The following is an 18,452-nucleotide window of genomic DNA, read 5'->3' on the forward strand; positions in this document are numbered from 1 at the left end:
TTTCTGTCTAAGGTATCAGCATTTTGCTTGTCAACTTGAGCTCCTTGCACTCTTCTCGCTGTTCTGGGCTTCGGTTGTTGCTTTTAGGAAAGTGGCTTGGATTCAGGAGAAATAGCTCAGCTTTAAAGTACAGCACAGGCTATTCTCCCTTTGATGGCTCAGAGACAAGGAGCACACCCACTGACACATGTACCAGCCTGGGCTCAAATCCTGCTTCTTGGCTTTGGGACCTTGGGCAAGTAACTTGATTTTTGTTCTTTCCCGAATGTGAGTAGGGATGACCCCAGAACCTATTTCCTAGGGCTGTTGAGAGGATGATACATCCAGAGCCTGTAGCCATGTGTGGCCCAGGTCAGTGGTGGTTTTGTTGGCGGTGGCAGCTGTTGTGGTTATCATTATTATTATTAAACTTTCAGACATCATCCCACAGTTCTGCTGATGACAAGAATCGGCGTAATTCCAGTGAGGAAAGAAGTAGGCCAAACTCAGGTGATGAGAAGCGCAAACTTAGCCTGAATGAAGGGAAGGTGAAGAAGAACGTGGGAGAAGGAAAGAAGAGGGTGACTTCAGGCTCTACAGAGAGAGGCTCCAAATCCCCTCTGAAAAGAGCCCAAGAGCAAAGTCCCCGGAAGCGGGGTCGGCCCCCAAAGGATGAGAAGGTTGGTTTTCTCCCTGCAGTTTCTGGGATTAGTGATGTCCCTTTGTGTAAACAGAGTTGAGCTTATGCTTATGGAGTGGGCATAGAGTCCCATGCCAGGTGCTGTCCTAAAGAATTCTGGAGACCAGAAGAGAGATGGCCTTGGTGCTGGCATGAGGTAGGCAGTCCAAAAGAGCATGCTAGGGCCAGCTGAGGAAATGCTTAGCATGAGAAAAGGGAAGTGTTCCAAAGATGGTGGCACTGCCCACCTCAGGCATGGTGCTGTTGAAAGTATTCTCAACGCTGCCATGGAGTTGTGGGGTCCCTTGAGGTCTACTTGAGAGTGGAATATCGGTCTTGACCTGGGTACTGTACTCCCAGCCGTGCGTCAGTCATGGAAGACAGAGAAGAATGGCTCAAAGTCCAGTAGATGTGTATTCATTTGGAATGACAGCAGATATTGGACGGAAGTGTCCAAAGGAAAGTGTGGTACTGGGTACCATAGTGATGAATGAGAAGGGAAAGAAAGATGAGTTTGTGTCATTCCTAGGGAAATGGCAATGACTTCTTAAAAGGCAGAGGAGCCAGGAGATGGAGCTGCTGTTACAGGAAGGAGAGTTGATGCTGCTTTGATTGTATTGAATTTTAGGCCAGGCTTCAACAGCCTGGGAATCTTGGACCTAAGTTAGGACTGGAAGTGAAGACCTGGGAAGTTCCTATCTAGGAAGGAATCTAGTTTGTGAAACTAGAGGAGTTGTCTTGTAAAGTAAGAAAAAGGTAAGAAGGGTAGAGGTTGCTCCACAAAGAATGCCATGCTTCGGGGCAAGAGGTAGAAGGCCTGGCAAGAAATGGTTATGTGGAAGGGGGATGCTTTTGTTTGTGTGCTGACAGGCTTGGGGCCCGGACTTGGATGTCAGGGAAGGAGGATTCCGATGTGAGTGGTGGTCTTGTGTCCACAACAGGGAACGGGAACAGAAGCTTGGAAAATACAGAGACAGTTGGTAGTAAGACTGTGATGAAACACTAGCCATCAGAGCACAGCTAGCAGGTTCAGATGCCAATGAGACTGGGCAGGAATGGAAACAAGTGAAGCTACCTAGACTGGAATCAAAATGGATTATGTGTGTGCCTGTCCAGCTTGAACCTGCCTCAGCACATAGGGCCAGAGGGCAGGTAGTGGCTGGGCGTCTGTGGAGGTCATTCTCAGCCCGTGGGATTTCAGCCAACTATTGCCAGGATACCCAAGTTTTTCTAAGACAAGCTGGGATCACAGATAGATTTTATGTAAAATATCCTAGTTTTGAATGTCAGAAGCTACTCCAAAATATGCGCTTTATGGGTTTTGTTCCTTTTTTAAAGGAAGAGCTCTCTGAGCTGCATTGCTTCCCTGTGGCTCAGGGTTAGAGAAGGTCCTTCTCACCTTAGGTCACCTTAGACTGAGGAAGCAAATAACAGTGAGTGTGGAGGTGGTGGCTTCCCTGGGCGACTGTGAGCCCAAGGGCAGAGAAGGGTTAGACAAGCAGCCAACTGCAGTGCTTGGGGAGCTTCGCCGAGAGTGCGCTGTTGAGTTAGTTCCTGAAGGAATCAAGGACATCATGTTTTATCCCTTTTCCAAGTTCATGCAGCCTTGTGACTTAGGTCAAGCATCTCAGCATCCCCTGGGTGGTCCTGAGTGATTCTCCAGGAGAATCTGCTTTTTGGCTAGAGAAGTGCAAAGGAGGGATTGGATCTCTGACCCCAGGGTTTGCTGCAGCTTTGGTTTCAACATCTGGTTGCTGGAATAGTAAATCATTTGTGCCTGGCAGCTTGTTGCGAGGATTAAGTGAGGAACATGGACTGAGTGATCAGAACATTACCTATGATATGCTGGGCATGTGCAGTCCTTCCATTTGCTTCATGAGTGGGAGCCAATCATGCATGACAGCTAGGCAAGCCTGTCAGTGCAGCCCCAGCACAGGCTCCGGGCCCTTGAGTCTGAGTTACTGATTTCAGGGTAGTACCATTTGTCTGGTTTTCAGCCCAAGAGCAATGTCTGCTGTTGATTTTCCACCTGGTCTTTGGGCTTGGCCTGGCCTGCAGTAAAAGGATGTGTCAGCAGGAGAGGGCAGGCTGTGTCTCTGGGAGAGAATGAAGCCCTTTCAGCGCCGCACCATCAGACTCTCAAGAAGTCTGGCCTTTGCATTTCAGTACATTTTATGAGCTCGTGTGTTCTGTGATCTCAGTGCATGTGTGTGTTTATTGCCATAGTGACTGTCACCTGGCTGGTCAGATCCTCTCAGAAACTGTGAGCCGTAGCTCAGGCTGTTTGGAGGCAGAGTGCCAGACAAATGCCATTATGGGTATAATCTCTTGTCCCATGAGGATTAACACAAAGGCTGATCTTGATAGCAGAAGTCTCAGTTACATGCCAGAAGGTCCAGGCTGGGTTTTGTGTCTAGCTCCCACGCTCTTTGGGGCCTCTTTTTCCCTAGTACTGAGCTAAGAACCACCACACAGAGGGAAAGAAGTAGGGTGGTCAGGCGGTGGCTCTCCCGACAACCAGATGGGCTCAGAGCAGCCATTTGGGAGTCAAGGCCTTTCCTTGGTGCTGGAGCCTTCTGTGTATCCCATGCTGGTGTTGGAGGTGCCTTGGCTGCCTTTGTTCAGTAGTCATGACCTTGGACAGGTCTCCAGGACCTCTTGCTGCCCCTGGCTACAGTAGCCATTGAAAAGTAAAAACATAAATGCAGCCTTGGGTTAGGCACTTGTTAGGTGTAAGTAGCAGGAGACTGCTTTATAAGACAGAATAGATAGGGAATATGTCCATGGTTGAAAAGAATTCTTCCAGGCAATGCTGGTCTCTCCCCTACCCCAAGACCTTTACTCAGCAGGTGTTTCCTAAACACCTCTACTATAGACCAGACAGGCATGAAGCAACATTAAGGACAGCCCACGGGCCCACCATGTTAGCCTAGCAACTAAAGCCAATGTCTTGCACTTGTTGGTATCCCATTTGGCCACCAGTTCCAATCCTGGCCACCCTGCTTCAGTCAAGGATGGCCCAAAGCCTTGGGACTCTGTGCGCCCATGTGGGAGACCTAGAAGAGACTCCAGCTCCTGGCTTCAGATTGGCACAGCTGCAGCCATTGCAGCCACTTGGGGAGTGAATAAACAGAAGGAATATCTTCCTCTCTGTTTCTCCTCCTCTCTTTATATCTGACTTTCCAATAAAAATAAAATAAATCTTAAAAAAAAAAAAAAAGAAAAGAAAAACAAACCATAGCCCTTGGGAGAGATATGTACTCATTTTATCAATAAATATTGAACCCTGATTTTGTGTCAGATAGTTCCCAGCATGGGGTACACAACAGGCAAAACTGATACAGTTCTTTACTCAAGCATGCTTAAAATTACATATCCTGGAGCCAAATTCCCCAAGTTTAACTCTTGTCTCAACACTAACTAGTAACTCTGTGATGAGGTTACCTAAGCCATCAGTGCCTCAGTCTTGTCTTCTGTGAAATGGAGATGTCCTAGGCACTTCAGGAGACCATCCCTGGGAAGTATTGCAGCTGACAGGGCGACACACCAAGCCCCACAGAAGGCTCCAGTGAGATCTCGAGGGAGCCTGTGAGCCGTGTGTGAAGGCCTTCATGGATATGAGGACACAAGGTTGGAGATCAGCATGGGGTCGCAGGGCACTGTAGGACCCTCCTCCTGTTGACCATGGAAATGAAGCTTCTTTATTCACCTTGTGTGGTGAAAGCCAATTTTGGGCAGAAAGGTGTCTGACCTGACTTTTTAGGAGATCACTTTGGCTGCTGTGTAGCAATAAGTTGTAGGAGTCCAGAGTGGAAGCAGGGAGATTTTTTTTAATCTGTGCAAGTGGCAGATGATGGTGTTCTAAATTTGGATGTTGATAGCAGGGATGGTAAAAAGGGGTTGCCTAGGCACCTGAGTGTAATGCTGCCATCATTGCTTACTCCAGGGTGCCTGTTAGAATTATCTGAGGTTGGGAGGGCTGCAGGAAGAACAGATTGGGAAAAATAAATTTAAAAAAAGAACAGATTGGGGACCCAAAGTCAAGAGTTGGGTGTGCATATCAGGACTCCTGGTAGGTGTCCAAATGGAGATGTTGAGAAGGGCCATTTTGGCTGCACAGAGCAAAGAGGAAGCATGGGAGGACGTGCAATACAGGACCAGATGTTTTCCTCACTGGACTGGTGACTCTTTGCTCAGGAGCAGTGTGGACCAGGCTGTTGGGAAAAGGAACTGCTCCATCTGACTAGGTCCTCCCTGGACCAGGCTCAGCAGTTACGTGAAGCTTGTGTATATGCAGTAAGAAAGTTTCTCACTGTAGACCACAATTGGACTAATCCACCCTGTGCAGTTGAGATGTAAAACAGTTTATTGTTAGAAGAATGGAGAACAGAGGCGTCCTTTGTGCTATGGGGAGTGAGTTGCTGACCTAGGTGTACACTCAGACCATGCCTATCCTAGGGGTTTAGTTCATGACACTTCTTCATGCTTTTCCTCTCCCTCTGTAGGATCTCACCATCCCTGAGTCTAGTACCGTGAAGGGGATGATGGCTGGATCAATGGCCGCGTTTAAATGGCAGCCGACAGTGAGCGAGGTAAAGAGCCGTCCTGGGGCAGCATGGCTGCTGGGGAAGAACTGCACGCCCCTCTTTTCCTTTTCCCTTTTGTCTGTGAGATTTGTTTACTACAAAACAGTGCAGAAACCCATGAGGTTAAAAAGTAAAGCTCTCCCTGCATTGGGGTCAGTACTTCTACTGAAAATAAGGGGTCCTAGACCATTTTGATCTCCTGCCATCATCTGACTGGCCACCTGTCCATGCCTGCTCTGGCTGGACATAGGATTGCTTTTCACAAAAGTGAGTTCATGCCACAAAAGTTCCTTGAATCCTTACTCACCTCCCTGCCCCTTGTCCGTAAGTACAACACTGATCAGCAGTGTAGGATGTTACCCTGTGTGACAGCACCCACAGCTGGATGCCACCTCACTGAGACAAGACCTTCACAGGTCTGCGAGCAGATACAGTAGGCTAAACCCTAAATTCAGAAGAGTTGATACAGCTTAGTGTGTTTGTCTTCTTAAGTGCCTCGCGAATACCAAATTTTAAAAATGTGAGTTTACTTTTTAATATTTTCCTCAGTGTGGGGATAATTTGTAGATGAGTCTAACAGCAACTATATTTCTTCCCACTTGAAGCTAGTTTTCCTCTGGCTGGAACAGGGGTTGTATATGAAAGGCTAAACCAAACATCGGAAAGGAGTTTCCAGACAGTTGGTAAAAAAAAAATGTATATCCCAGAAGTGTTTCAGTTAAGGGAGAGTCCAGTTACAAGGCAGAAGGAAGTAATCTTTGCTGGAAAATAACTTGTTTTATTTTGTCGTTTTCTGGTTTCAGCCCGTTAAAGATGCAGACCCTCATTTCCATCACTTTCTCCTGAGCCAAACAGAGAAGGTGAGTTGCTGTTTAAGGCTCTTGGTCACTGGTCAGGGGCTGGCTGGAAGGGAAAGCACTGCTGCCTGGTGACCTCACCCTGCTGGTGACACTGGGCCTGTATGTTGTCCAAAGCACTGAGCTAGAAAGTCCCAGGTAAGCCCACTTGAGAATTAGGCATCATTAAGATTAAACATAAACCAGACACAAAGAAGTAAAAAGTATTTAAAACTCAGGCAGATGTGCGGTGTAGACTTTCACAGTTAACTTTGGAGTCATGATTAGCAACAAGACATCATGCGAAGCCAACCCTCATGAAGGTGCTGTGTGCCCAACACCCATATCCCAACGCTCACTGATCAGAGCAGCATCCAGCCATGTAGATATGCAGGAAATGGTCTGTGAGGCCGTGGATTAGGCTGCACTTTGCCTGCACCCAGTGTTAGTTTGTGGCTTGAAAGTTAAAGACGGCAGCTGTCCAGGTGCGCTGACCAGCTCTGGAACTGTGCACGTGACTTTAGGCCTCTAGTTTCCAGTGTCATGGTCAGCAAAAGAACAGTGTGAAGAACTGTTAACTTTCCACTCTGTTTAAAATTCAGTAAAATTTCACAACAGTAAGTATTTAATGTTAATGTTCCACTTAAGTCCTAGCCTTTTAAAGAACGTTCAATTTGACAAGCAGTCTTTTTCCTCTCTCTATTAGCCAGCTGTCTGTTACCAGGCAATCACGAAGAAGTTGAAAATATGTGAAGAGGTATGTTAGGTTCTACACCTCCCCATTTTCCTTTTCACCTGGGACCTTGGCATGGGTAGACTGCAGTGATGATTTTTGCTTCCTGTTCCTAGGAAACCGGTTCCACCTCTATCCAGGCAGCAGACAGCACAGCTGTGAATGGCAGCATCACACCCACGGACAAAAAGTAAGAACTGGTGAAAAAGTTTCTGGTGGCGTGGGTTCTGCAGGGTGGAGCCCTGTGACCCCACAGGGGCATCAGCTAAGGGTAGTGTTCCAGCCCTGCCTGAGCAGCAGAGATTCTGCACAGGTGATATGGATATGATTGTGGAGGGTTAGTACAGGGCTCAAGCATAGAGCCTGCAGAGGACATTTAGAACTTGGGGAGGAAACAACACAATGTAGTCAAAAATAAAGAATTGTCCTATTCCAGGAATGGAAATGAAGTATAAGAACCAGAAGACACTGGGGCAAGATAAAAGTCATGTTGGTAGCAACTAGGCCCCCAGTTTCTGGGATACATGTAGGAGCAGCCTGAGGAAGTCCAGATTAGCAGAGCATGTCACAGAAGGACTGTAAGGTTCTGTAACTTAGAGAGCACTTCAGGCAGTTAACAGGAGAGACAAAAGACGGGCATGGAGCAAGAATTGAGTATTGGAAAAAATCAATTCCAAAGCCTGGATAAAGGACTTACCTTTGAAAAGGATGGAGAAGGCTGCAACTCTTGTAACAAGAGGGAAGCTGGAAGGGCAAAGAGTTAAGAGCCAGGAGGACAGAAGCTGGCAGAGGGTATGAGAACTAGGGCTGTTTCCAGCAGGAGAGGAAGTGGTTCGCGTGACTTTCATGGATCAAGACATGACTTATAGAGCATCTAGGCCTAGCTCTGCGGCAGGGAGCTGGTTAGGAAATTATTTGAAGAGGTAAAAACCAGTGTCCACCTGCTCACCATAATAGGATTGTTGGTGCAGACCCTCAGAGCAGCAGAACAAGATTTGGAAGTCCTCTGGAACTGTACTAGTCACACTTGCTGTATGGCAGTTGAAGGTTTAAGAAATGATTACTTAGAAGCCGCTGAACTTGACCGGACTATGAGATGCTGGACTCTATGCTTGGTGTATGCTTGCAATGAAAGAATCTCAACTAAACCTGAACTGTGGTTGTGCAACAGGGGGGAGGAGCCCACCATGGGGGAAGGGCTAGGGAGAGGGATGGGGGGAATCCCAGTGTCTGTATAGAACTGTGTCACATAATACAATGTAATTAAAAAATACATATTAAAAAAAAAAGAAATGACAAGCTTAAAAAAAAAGAAAGAAATGATTGCTTAAGTTTAGGAACACTCATGGACCATGGCATAAAAGGTACAATTTCAGTGCAGTGCCCTTGGTTTGTCACAATGTGGATATTCCTGGCCATATGAGGCCCACCTCCAAGGTTTCTTTGCAGGGGCAAGCCTTGTGTGCAAGAAAACATCTTCTAGTCCCTCCCATTCCATCCAGGAATGATCAGTGTCTCTCTTTCAGGATAGGATTTTTGGGCCTTGGTCTCATGGGAAGTGGCATCGTCTCCAACTTGCTAAAAATGGGTCACACAGTGACTGTCTGGAACCGGACTGCAGAGAAAGTAAGCCTCAAGGGGGGTGTCTGTCAGGCAGCTGTGGAGCTGGGTTAGCTCTCTGCTGGCCTGGTGGGGCCACTGGCCATGCCTGGCTGTGAATACTTAAAATGTGGCTAGCATAACTGAAGAACTGAATTTTTCCTTAGTTTTATTTAAGTAACCTTGTGTCTAAGGACTACTGTATTGGATTATGTGCCATATTGGACAGTTCAGAAGTTCTTATGTTTTTTAAATATTGATTTCTTTATTTGAAAAGAAAGAGATCAGGCCCAGCGTGATAGCGTAGTGGTTAAGGTCCTCGCCTAACACGCCCCGGATCCCATATGGGTACCAGTTCTAATGGCCTGCTTCCCCACGTGGGAGACCCGGAAGAAGCTCCAGGCTCCTGGCTTCAGATTGGCACAGCTCCAGCCTTTGTGGCTACTTGGGGAGTGAACCATATGATGGAAAATCTTCCTCTCTGTCTCTCCTCTCTGTATATCTGACTTTCCAATAAAAATAAATAAATCTTTTAAAAAATATATTTATTAAAAAAAAAAGAAAAGAAAGAGATCATCCAACCACTGGTTCACTCCTTAAATAGCTGTAATAGCTAGAACTTGGACATCCCAAAAGCAGAAGCCAGGAACTCCACCCAGGTCTGAAGCACTTGTACCATTGCTGCTTCCCTAGGCACATTAGCAGGGAGCTGGGTCACAAATGGAGCTTCGGAACCTGCTTATTGAGACAGAAATGCAATTTTTTTTTCATAAAGATGTTTGCTAGTGTCATCTATAGTATTTCTAATAATATAAAGTGTCATTTATAAAAAGAAAGCAGACTATAATGGACACGTGAGTTGTATAAAACACAAATTTTTTAAATATGAAACTGTACAAAATAGCAGGCTCAGAGTTTTCCAGTTACTTTTTAAAATACTTACAAAAAAAAGAAATATGCCAAAATATTAATGATTTTTTATAGGGTTCTAATGATTTTGGTTTTTGGAAAAGTGTTTTTATACTCTGCAGAAATCGTAAGCTGATAGTAATGTCAGAAAAGAACCAGTGCTGCCAGCCCACTCCCCGTTTGTGCACAGCCCTGGCGGCTCAAGGCCCAGAGCGCCTGCAGAGCGGTGCCACTCAGACCTTCAGGATACACCTATTTGATGCTTCCTGCGAAGTAGTGCATTGTTCTGGGCTCCAGGGATGCACTGACACAAAACATCATGTGGGCTTCCCTCTAACTCTGGTGCCATAAGGAGGCTGGCCAGTGGACTGACCTGCAGTCTCTGGCCTGGCTAATAGGCTTGTGCACAACCTGAGCTCACATGAGGATCTATGACTTTTGCAGTGTGATTTGTTCATCCAGGAGGGGGCCCGCCTAGGAAGAACCCCCGCTGAAGTTGTTTCAACTTGTGACATCACTTTCGCCTGTGTGTCGGATCCTAAGGCAGCCAAGGATGTAAGGATCCCCAGGGAATGTCTTCCCCCTCTGGGTAAGGGGATGGATTCCCCAGTCTAAGGATGTTTTAATATGGACTTCCTTGATGTCAAAACAGAAAGTGAAAATCAGTAGAAAGTCAGCAGTAAAATGATCCCTGAACAGGTTTCATGTCAAGTTGGAAGCTTCGGTGCTGTGTGTGAATTTGGTCCCTGTGTGTCATGTGTTTAATTTACATACATCCAAAGAATCCCCAGAGATACTAAGGTTTTGTCATTTTAAGGGTGGGGACAGTTAGAGCAACAAAAGCATATTGGAAATGCTTTTCTGTCCCTTATGTATTTAATGGCTCTTTCCTTTTTAGCCTTAATTGTTAACTCCTAATCTGGAAATGAGCCACAAAGCAACAGGATTTTTATTTCAAGAATCTGGGGTTTCTGGAGTACCTAGTGGGGAGCCTGGGCTATTGCTTCTCCCTTGTATCCCCACAGCTGGTGCTGGGCCCCAGTGGTGTACTGCAAGGGATTCGCCCGGGAAAGTGCTACGTGGACATGTCAACAGTGGACGCTGACACTGTCACCGAGTTGGCCCAGGTAGCAGCCTTGTCCAGCCTGGCTCTCCAGCATGTTTTTAGTTGGAGCACAAGACCACCAAGGCTAAGTGCGCATCACTGTATGCAGTTGGGTGACTCAATCCAAAGCCAGAGAGAGCAGAGTCCTGGGGTTGGCCTGGCATGCTTTACTCTCCACTCTCAAAGCTGCAGCATGTTTGCACTCTGATGGGGCAGGGCTGTCAGATCCTATGGCTGCCACCTTTACAATGAGAAGAAGTCCAGGCTGTGAACTTGTCCTGTCTGGCTTATTAAGCTGCCTGCGATTGACACTAGATTGAAGTGTTCCATCTCCCCAAGTGTCAGGGAGCAATGACTTTTGACCCAGGTATGTTCTTAATGTGGAGGATGTCAGGGTTGGGCAGTGTCCAAGGGGAGCTGTGTTTGAACTACGGTTGTATGGTTGTATTTGGCTTTAGTCTTTTAAGAAATTGAGGATAAGTGAGAACCTGTGTGAGACTCTAGCTGTTGTCTCGTTACTGTCATGTGGCTCATGACCTGGTTCTTCACCATGTTTATCCTGAATGCAGGAGTTAGCTTTGAGACCTCAGCCTGGGTGGTTTGTGCCTCTTTAATTGGGGGAGGTGTGATGAGAAACCATGCTCCGACTCTCTTGGAGTTGCAAGGCCTCCAGAAGCTGTGACTTTCCCTTCCAGGTGATTGTGTCCAGGGGGGGCCGCTTTCTGGAAGCCCCAGTCTCAGGGAATCAGCAGCTGTCTAATGATGGGATGTTGGTGATCTTAGCTGCCGGAGACAGGGGCTTGTACGAGGACTGCAGCAGCTGCTTCCAGGCGATGGGGAAGACCTCCTTCTTTTTAGGTAACGTGCCTGCCCACCCGTTGGGCCACGTCAGGCCTGGAGGCTGGGGGGCCACATCTCCCCACACTGCTGACAGCGTCCATCTTGCACGGCCTCTCTGCCGGGCACCCCCAGGGAAGGTTTCCTTTGGCTTGCACAGTCAGTGCCTGGAAGGAGGAAGAGCCAGTTCTGTCGGGGGCAGGTGAATGGGGCTCCCCTTGGTGCAGAGGTGGGTCTGAGCAGGGATGAGGGTGGGCAGAAGAGGCCCAAACTGGAGACTTATTCATATGTGACCATGACTCTTTGCACTGTCCAGGTGAAGTTGGTAACGCAGCCAAGATGATGCTGATTGTGAACATGGTCCAAGGGAGCTTCATGGCCACCATCGCTGAGGGACTGACCCTGGCCCAGGTGACCGGACAGTCACAACAGACGCTCTTAGATATCCTTAATCAGGGACAGTTGGCCAGCATCTTCCTGGACCAGAAGTGTCAAAGTAAGTTGCCTTTGACATCTGCTTGCATCTTATTTTTGAGGAGAGCTGGGGGCGCTGGGTTGGATAGCTGTCAGTTCAGCGTTCACTGGCTCTGAAAGATGGACATCTTTCCAAGCAGTCTGTGTCCCTGGGCGGCAGAGGTTCAGAGCCATGCTGGATGGATTTGGGGATGTGGGCTGGTAGCTCTCTTTTCTTGGATATTAGAGTTCGGGAGAAAACAGAAGGTCTATGCTAAACAAATGTTGGGTGTTGAACTCTGAGGTGCTACAAGAACTTTTATTTAGGATATCTGCATTCCTTCTGATCATTGATATTTTTTCCTCTTCAGATATCCTACAAGGAAACTTTAAACCTGATTTCTACCTGAAATACATTCAGAAGGATCTTCGCTTAGCCATTGCACTGGGTGATGCCGTCAACCATCCAACTCCTATGGCAGCTGCAGCCAATGAGGTAACTGGGCAGAGGGTGTGGCTCAGGCCTCCGAACCAGTGCCCATGGGGGATGCTGGCACCACAGGCCAAACTTTCACAGTTTGGAAGGAAGAACTTTCACAGTTCTTCCTTTTTTGCTTTTCTTCCTGGACTTTGTGTCTTCTCTTCTTTCCTTGTCTCTAGGAACATTTGAGTGCTTCCTGGGTTGTCTCAAAACTGCAGTGCTATTTCAAGGCCCTCATTCATTTTTATTTTTTTATTTTGTTTTGTTTTTAAGATTTATTTCTTTTTTTTTTTTATTTTTTTTTATTTTTTTTTTTATTTTTATTATTGGAAAGGCGGATATACAGAGAGGAGAGACAGAGAGGAAGATCTTCCGTCCGATGACTCACTCCCCAAGTGAGCGCAACGGCCGATGCTATGCCAATCCGAAGCCAGGAGCCTCTTCCAGGTCTCCCGCGCGGGTGCAGGGTCCCAAAGCTTTGGGCTGTCCTCGACTGCTTTCCCGGGCCACAGGCAGGGAGCTGGAAGGGAAGCGAGGCTGCCGGGATTAGAACCGGCGCCCATATGGGATCCCGGGCCGTGCAAGGTGAGGACCTTAACCACTTGTGCCACCGCGCCGGGCCCAAGATTTATTTCATTTTTGTTGCAAAGTCAGATATATAGAGAGGACAGACAGGGAGGAAGATCCTCTAGCCATTGGTTCATTCCCCAAGTGACCGCAATGGCCGGTGCTGCACTGATCTGAAGCCAGGAGCCTGGAGCTCTTCCGAGTCTCCCACACAGATGCAGAATCCCAAGGCTTTGGGCCATCCCTACTGCTTTCCCAGGACACAAGCAGGGAGCTGGATGGGAAGTGGAGCTGCTGGGATTAGAACCGGTGCCCATATGGGATCCTTGCACATTGAAGCGGAGGACTTTAGTTAGCTGCTAGACCACCACATTGGGCCCTGGCCCACATTCGTTGCACTTGTGACTTCCCTGAGCAGTGAATGGTTCTCTGTATTTTACAGTGTGTATTTGTATAAAAGAGCCATTCAATTGCAGGGACTTCTAAAGAGTTCCCCTTGTAACTTGGGCTGGGAAAGCATCTCTTTGAAGTGGTTTACATGTTGCTTCTGCCCTGACTGCAGGATTTGTTGGCTTGGAAGCAGCTTATGGTTAATTTCTCAGTAGAACCTGGTGCTTTCAGGCCTTAGCCTTATGTGAATTTAGGCTGCACATTCCTGGGAGTTGGGAGGTCAGGCAGGTATGATTGGCCTAGTCAGTTAATGTTCAGTGGCTATTGATAGATGCTTGCACTTGGAGTTTCTGCCTTATCAGCTGAGATCTGGGTATTAACTTTCACAGTTCTTCCTTTTTTGCTTTTCTTCATATAGTTGACATTTTTTTATAATTCCATTTTTATTTATTGGACTTTTAAAATATATTTATTTTTATGTATTAGAGACAGACGGACAGTGAGAGGCAGCCAGAGAACTTGGCCTTTGCTAGTTTTATGTTTAAATGCCGGGCCAGGCTGAAACTGAAAGCCAGGCGGTCAACCCAGGTCTTGCTGGGGTGACAGAAAACCAAGTACCTGAGCCGTTTCCTGCTGCCTTTCTGGATGAGCATCAGCAAGAAGTGGCATTCTAGAGTGGAACTGCAAAGTGAACCCAGGCACCCTAGAGCTTCCTTGCGTTACTACTTTAGTGTTTCTTCTGGCAATTATGATATATGTTCTTACCTTCGCAACCTAATTCAATTCATCTTGCATTATTTCATGGAAAACACAGCTACAGAGATCTGTTTTATGCCTCCTTTAAGCAAGAGTTCTCACCCTTGGCACTCCTGGCATTGAATGGGAGAGTTTGTCCTGAGTTTTGCTTGAGTTTGGCAGCGTCCTTCCCCTCCACTCAGAGATGCCACTGTCACTCTGCTACTTGACATTGTCTCCAGATGATAGTAAGTGTCCCCTGGTGCAGATTTGCCATGCTGAAAACCCTCAAGGGAGAGCTCATACTGTGGAGCGCAGATATCCTGTGCACACTTCTGCTTCTGTCTTAATCCCGTCAGACAGTGGTGTGACTTTGGCTTGAGGCGGTTATAGCTGGGGCTGGCCCCATGGTATAGATGGGTAAGCCTTATCCTGTGGCGCTGGCATCTCGTCTGGGTTCCAGTTCAAGTCTCAGCTGCTCCACTTTCAATCCAGCTCCCTGCTAATGCACCTGGGAAAGCAGCAGAAGGTGGTCCAAGTCCTTGGACCCCTGTTCCCATGTGGAGGACCCAAAAGAAGCTGCAAGCTCCTGGTTTCAGATTGTCTGAGCTGCAGCCATTGCAGCCATTTGGGGAGTGAACCAGCAGATGGAAGATCTCTGTTTCTCCTTCTCCCTATAAATCTACCTTTCAAATAAAAATAAATTTTTTTTTTTTTTTTAGATTTATTTTTATTATTTTTTTTATTGGAAAGGCAGATATACAGAGAGGAGAGAGAGAGAGGAAGATCTTCCGTCCGATGATTCACTCCCCAAGTGAGCGCAACGGGCCGATACTATGCCGATCCGAAGCCAGGAGCCTCTTCCGGGTCTCCCACGCGGGTGCAGGTTCCCAAAGCTTTGGGCCATCCTCGACTGCTTTCCCGGGCCACGGGCAGGGAGCTGGAAGGGAAGCGGGGCTGCCGGGATTAGAACCGGCGCCCATATGGGATCCCGGGCGTGCAAGGCGAGGACCTTTAACCACTTGCGCCACCGTGCCGGGCCCAAATTTTTTTTTTTTAAGAAAAACAAAAATTTTGAGTTTTTTTGCACTAAAATAAACTTCTCTTTAAAAAAATAAAGGTATTTGAAGGACAGCGTCAACAGCAAGAGAGATGTTTCATTTATTGGTATACTGTCCAAATGGTTGCAATGGCAAAAGCTGGGCCAGTCCAGAGCCAGGAGCTGCTTCCAGGCCTCCCATGAGGCTGCAGGGGCCTGATACTTGTATCTTCTTCCTCTGTTTTCTAAAACATTAGCAGGAAGTTGGATGGCATGGACTTGAACTGCTTCCATATGGGATCCTCAGCACTGCTAGTGGCTGAGACAGCCCCTTTGTAATTCTCGTCAAGTCTTTCATATTTACCTTGTGTCTCAAGGCACCTTTAGTTGCCAAGCATACTCCTCTACACCCTGGGGATGCTTTGCAATACAGTTAGCTCCTTTCTTTCCTTAAACACTTAACTTTGCAATGGAAGGAGATACAATATAGCAGCAAAAGCACTTGAACAAAACAAGTTTAGAGCATTTTAAGAATACAGTAAAGGGGAACCTGGTAGAATGGTGCAGCAGACTAATCCTCTGCCCTCTGGTGCTGACATCCATTCCAGCTATCTGCTTATGGCTGAGAAAGCAGTAGAGGATGGTTCAGGTTCTTGAAACTCTACATCGAAAAGAAGTTCCTGGATCCCAGCTTTGAATCAGTTTAGTTCTGTTGTTGTAGCCATTTGGGGAGTGAACCAACAGCCAGAAGAATTTCTCTCTTTGCCTCTCTCCCGCTCTCCTTCTCTCCTTTTTTCCCTATAAAATCTACCTTTTTTAAAAAAATGCAGTAAGGTCCAGCGCAGTAACCTAGCGGTGAAAATCCTCACCTTGCAAGCACCAGGATCTCATATGGACACTGGTTCTAGTCCCGGCAGCCCCACTTCCCATGCAGCTCCCTGCTTGTGGCCTGGGAAAGCAGTCAAGGACAGCCCAAGGCCCTGGAACTCTGCACCCATGTGGGATACCCATAGGAGGCTCCTGGCTCCTGGCTTTGGATCAGCACAGCTCTGGTTGTTGTGGCCGCTTGGGGAATGAATCATCACATGAAAGATCTTTCTGTCTATCCTCTCTGTATATCTAACTTTTCCAATAAAAATCATAAAAATTTTTTAAATGCAAAAAAGATATCATCAGGGTGTAGTGGGGGTACAGCTGCCTCATCCAGTGGGTGCTCCTAGAGAAACAGCCAGCATTGTGAGAGGAGCACATCTCATGCAGAGTATGGCCAGGCCAAGGACACACAGAAGACTCAGGACATCTTGGGAGGGTCATCTGTAGGAAGGGGCTTTATTAGCAGTTACTGCCAAGACTCAGCAGTCTTCACACACCTCTGTAGAGGTCACTGTTGTTGCTTGCTGCAGACCAAACACCACTGAGGGCTTAGGAAACTGTTGCAAGACCCATTCAGGATGCATACCAACAGCCACAATCACAGTCCCGAAACCTACTTGCCTCACTAGAGGCTCATCTCTACTTTGGTTTTACTTGCAGGTGTACAAAAGAGCGAAGGCACTGGACCAGTCTGATAATGACATGTCTGCCGTGTATCGAGCCTACATCCACTAAACCATCAACAGCCACCCTGCCCCTCTACTCTTTCCTCTGACCCCTCTTCCTCACATGGGGTCGAGGTCCTGGGACTTCAGTCTGGACCAGTCCATCTGTCTGTATTTCTTTTATAGACTTTGAAATTTGCCATCAGCACAGCACACAGAACCCCTCCCTGAGGCCCTGGGGAGGGAAAGACATCAGCAGGATTAGCTTATAGCAAAGCTCTTGAGCTGGGTGCTGGACCCAGACGCACAGTCTCTCACCCCTGGATAGAAACTGCCCAGAAACTGCTGCCTGGCTTCATTTCTTCCTCTAAACTTGACCTCCGAACCCTTCCAGCCAAGGACCTCGAATCAGCAGCAACCATGGAAGCCTTCCACAGCTCTCTGCAGTAGGAAGAGGCTGTGGTGTCCACACACCTGCTGGATCCCCTGCAGGGAGAGGCTCTGGGCCCAGGTGAGCCCAAACAGACCCCAAACAAAGGATCCCACAGGACCACCAGCCTCAGGTGAGCAAACGAGCAAGAATTTCTTGTCAGACAGCAGCGTACAACCCAACTTGCCATCGACACCTTTGTGAACTCAAAACGTCTGAAGACTGGCCAAGTCCTGCCGAGACAGGGATCGGAAGCCCACACCCTTCACTGCTGCTCAGCGTGCCTGGCCGTGCAGCCCTGAGCTGGCCAAGAGCCTTGCTTCCCTGCCGGGAGCCTGCTCCTCACCAGGCTATTAGTGTGTGGATCTGCATTCCAACCCTTGGGAAGAATGGAAGGAGACAGAAGTTCCTTCCTGTTTCCGTTATGCCACAGACATGTCAGCTGGCTCTGAAGAGAGGCACTGTGCTCCAGGCCCCTCCTTGCTCCCACCTTCTCCACTCTGCCCTGCACGGCCCCCGCATGCCCCTCTGCCTTCTGCTCCCTTTCCCCCAGGTAGACAGTGTTTCTGTCTGACCCAGACCAGCCTGACCAGTGGTGAGCCGCCTTGGGCTCAGCTTTGCTTCAGGAATGCGAGTGTCTTCACTCCAGCCAGCATCACATTGCGTGGTCCTTGGTGCTCCCCAGGCCCGGGGCCTGCCCTAACCTGAACTGACTGACCGCAGAGGTGGTCTGGGACAGCCTGAGGCCCTGCCTTTCTCCTTGCACCAGGGACCAGAAGGGGCTTCAAGTGCTGATAAGAACAAGGAGAAATCACCCAAAGGATGTCTGGTTTTTTTCCCTTCTGTGTGGGTTGGGGTTTCCAAAGTCACAATTTGTAGAAGGTCAGCATTTATAGTGAAATCTATATAACTATATATATATATATATATATATATATATATGAGTTGGTCATGGTGGGGTGAGGCCTCCTCACAACCTTGCCCATTTTTCACCGATTAAAAACCTGTATTGGAGGGTCTCAGAAGACATTGAGGGAGGGCAGGGGAGAAGCCCTTGGGGGTTTCACGCAGTTGTTTATTCCACTGGGATTTGGGGCTCCCTTGTAGAGTCCTGGGGATGTTGAGGGGTAGCAATGGGGGACATGCTGTAATGAAACCGGTTAGTCAATGTTGTCTTAATATTGTTGACAATTCTGTAAAGTCCCTTTTTAAGAATATTTCTGTTTAAGATATTTCACCTTTGTTTTGAAATCCTTCCCTTCTAAAGAGAAAATGTGACATTTGTGAAAAAGCTTGTAAGAGAGCCCCTCCCCCGTTTTTTTTCCTTTAAGCCTCCTTTAAACGACAAATCTAGGTAATTAAGGTTGTGAATTTTTATTTTTGCTTTGTTTTTAATGAACATTTGTCTTTCAGAATAGGATTGTGCGATAATGTTTAAATGGCAAAAACATGATTTTGTGCAATTAACAAAGCTACTGCAAGAAAAATAAAACATTTCTTGGTAACACAGCTATGCGCATCAATCTGTTGATTGCTTTGACTGGCGCCGGCCGCCG

The 18,452-nt window shown here is 47.5% G+C and overlaps 1 protein-coding gene across 7 annotated transcripts in view; it reads left to right on the forward strand.

The window, feature by feature from the left end:
• GLYR1 (glyoxylate reductase 1 homolog) overlaps window positions 1-18,405 on the forward strand; it is a 28,201-nt gene extending 9,796 nt beyond the window's left edge. The window contains exons 5-16 of one of the 7 annotated variants that reach the window (XM_040973398.1): window positions 417-659; window positions 5,164-5,250; window positions 6,048-6,104; window positions 6,787-6,837; window positions 6,930-7,003; window positions 8,340-8,439; window positions 9,766-9,876; window positions 10,347-10,448; window positions 11,122-11,284; window positions 11,580-11,759; window positions 12,088-12,212; window positions 16,462-18,405. In XM_040973398.1, the coding sequence (XP_040829332.1) occupies window positions 417-659; window positions 5,164-5,250; window positions 6,048-6,104; window positions 6,787-6,837; window positions 6,930-7,003; window positions 8,340-8,439; window positions 9,766-9,876; window positions 10,347-10,448; window positions 11,122-11,284; window positions 11,580-11,759; window positions 12,088-12,212; window positions 16,462-16,536 (1,368 nt within the window). In that variant the 3' untranslated portion in view covers window positions 16,537-18,405. The remainder of the gene's footprint in view (window positions 1-416; window positions 660-5,163; window positions 5,251-6,047; window positions 6,105-6,786; window positions 6,838-6,929; window positions 7,004-8,339; window positions 8,440-9,765; window positions 9,877-10,346; window positions 10,449-11,121; window positions 11,285-11,579; window positions 11,760-12,087; window positions 12,213-16,461) is intronic. The other 6 variants (XM_040973399.1, XM_040973400.1, XM_040973401.1 and 3 more) reach the window with 6 other exon arrangements.
• Window positions 18,406-18,452: the final 47 nt, after the last annotated feature.

Source organism: Ochotona curzoniae, unplaced genomic scaffold, assembly GCF_017591425.1.
Source record: "Ochotona curzoniae isolate NIBS_2020 unplaced genomic scaffold, NIBS_Ocur_1.0 contig_2321, whole genome shotgun sequence".
Taxonomy (NCBI): Eukaryota; Metazoa; Chordata; class Mammalia; order Lagomorpha; family Ochotonidae; genus Ochotona; species Ochotona curzoniae.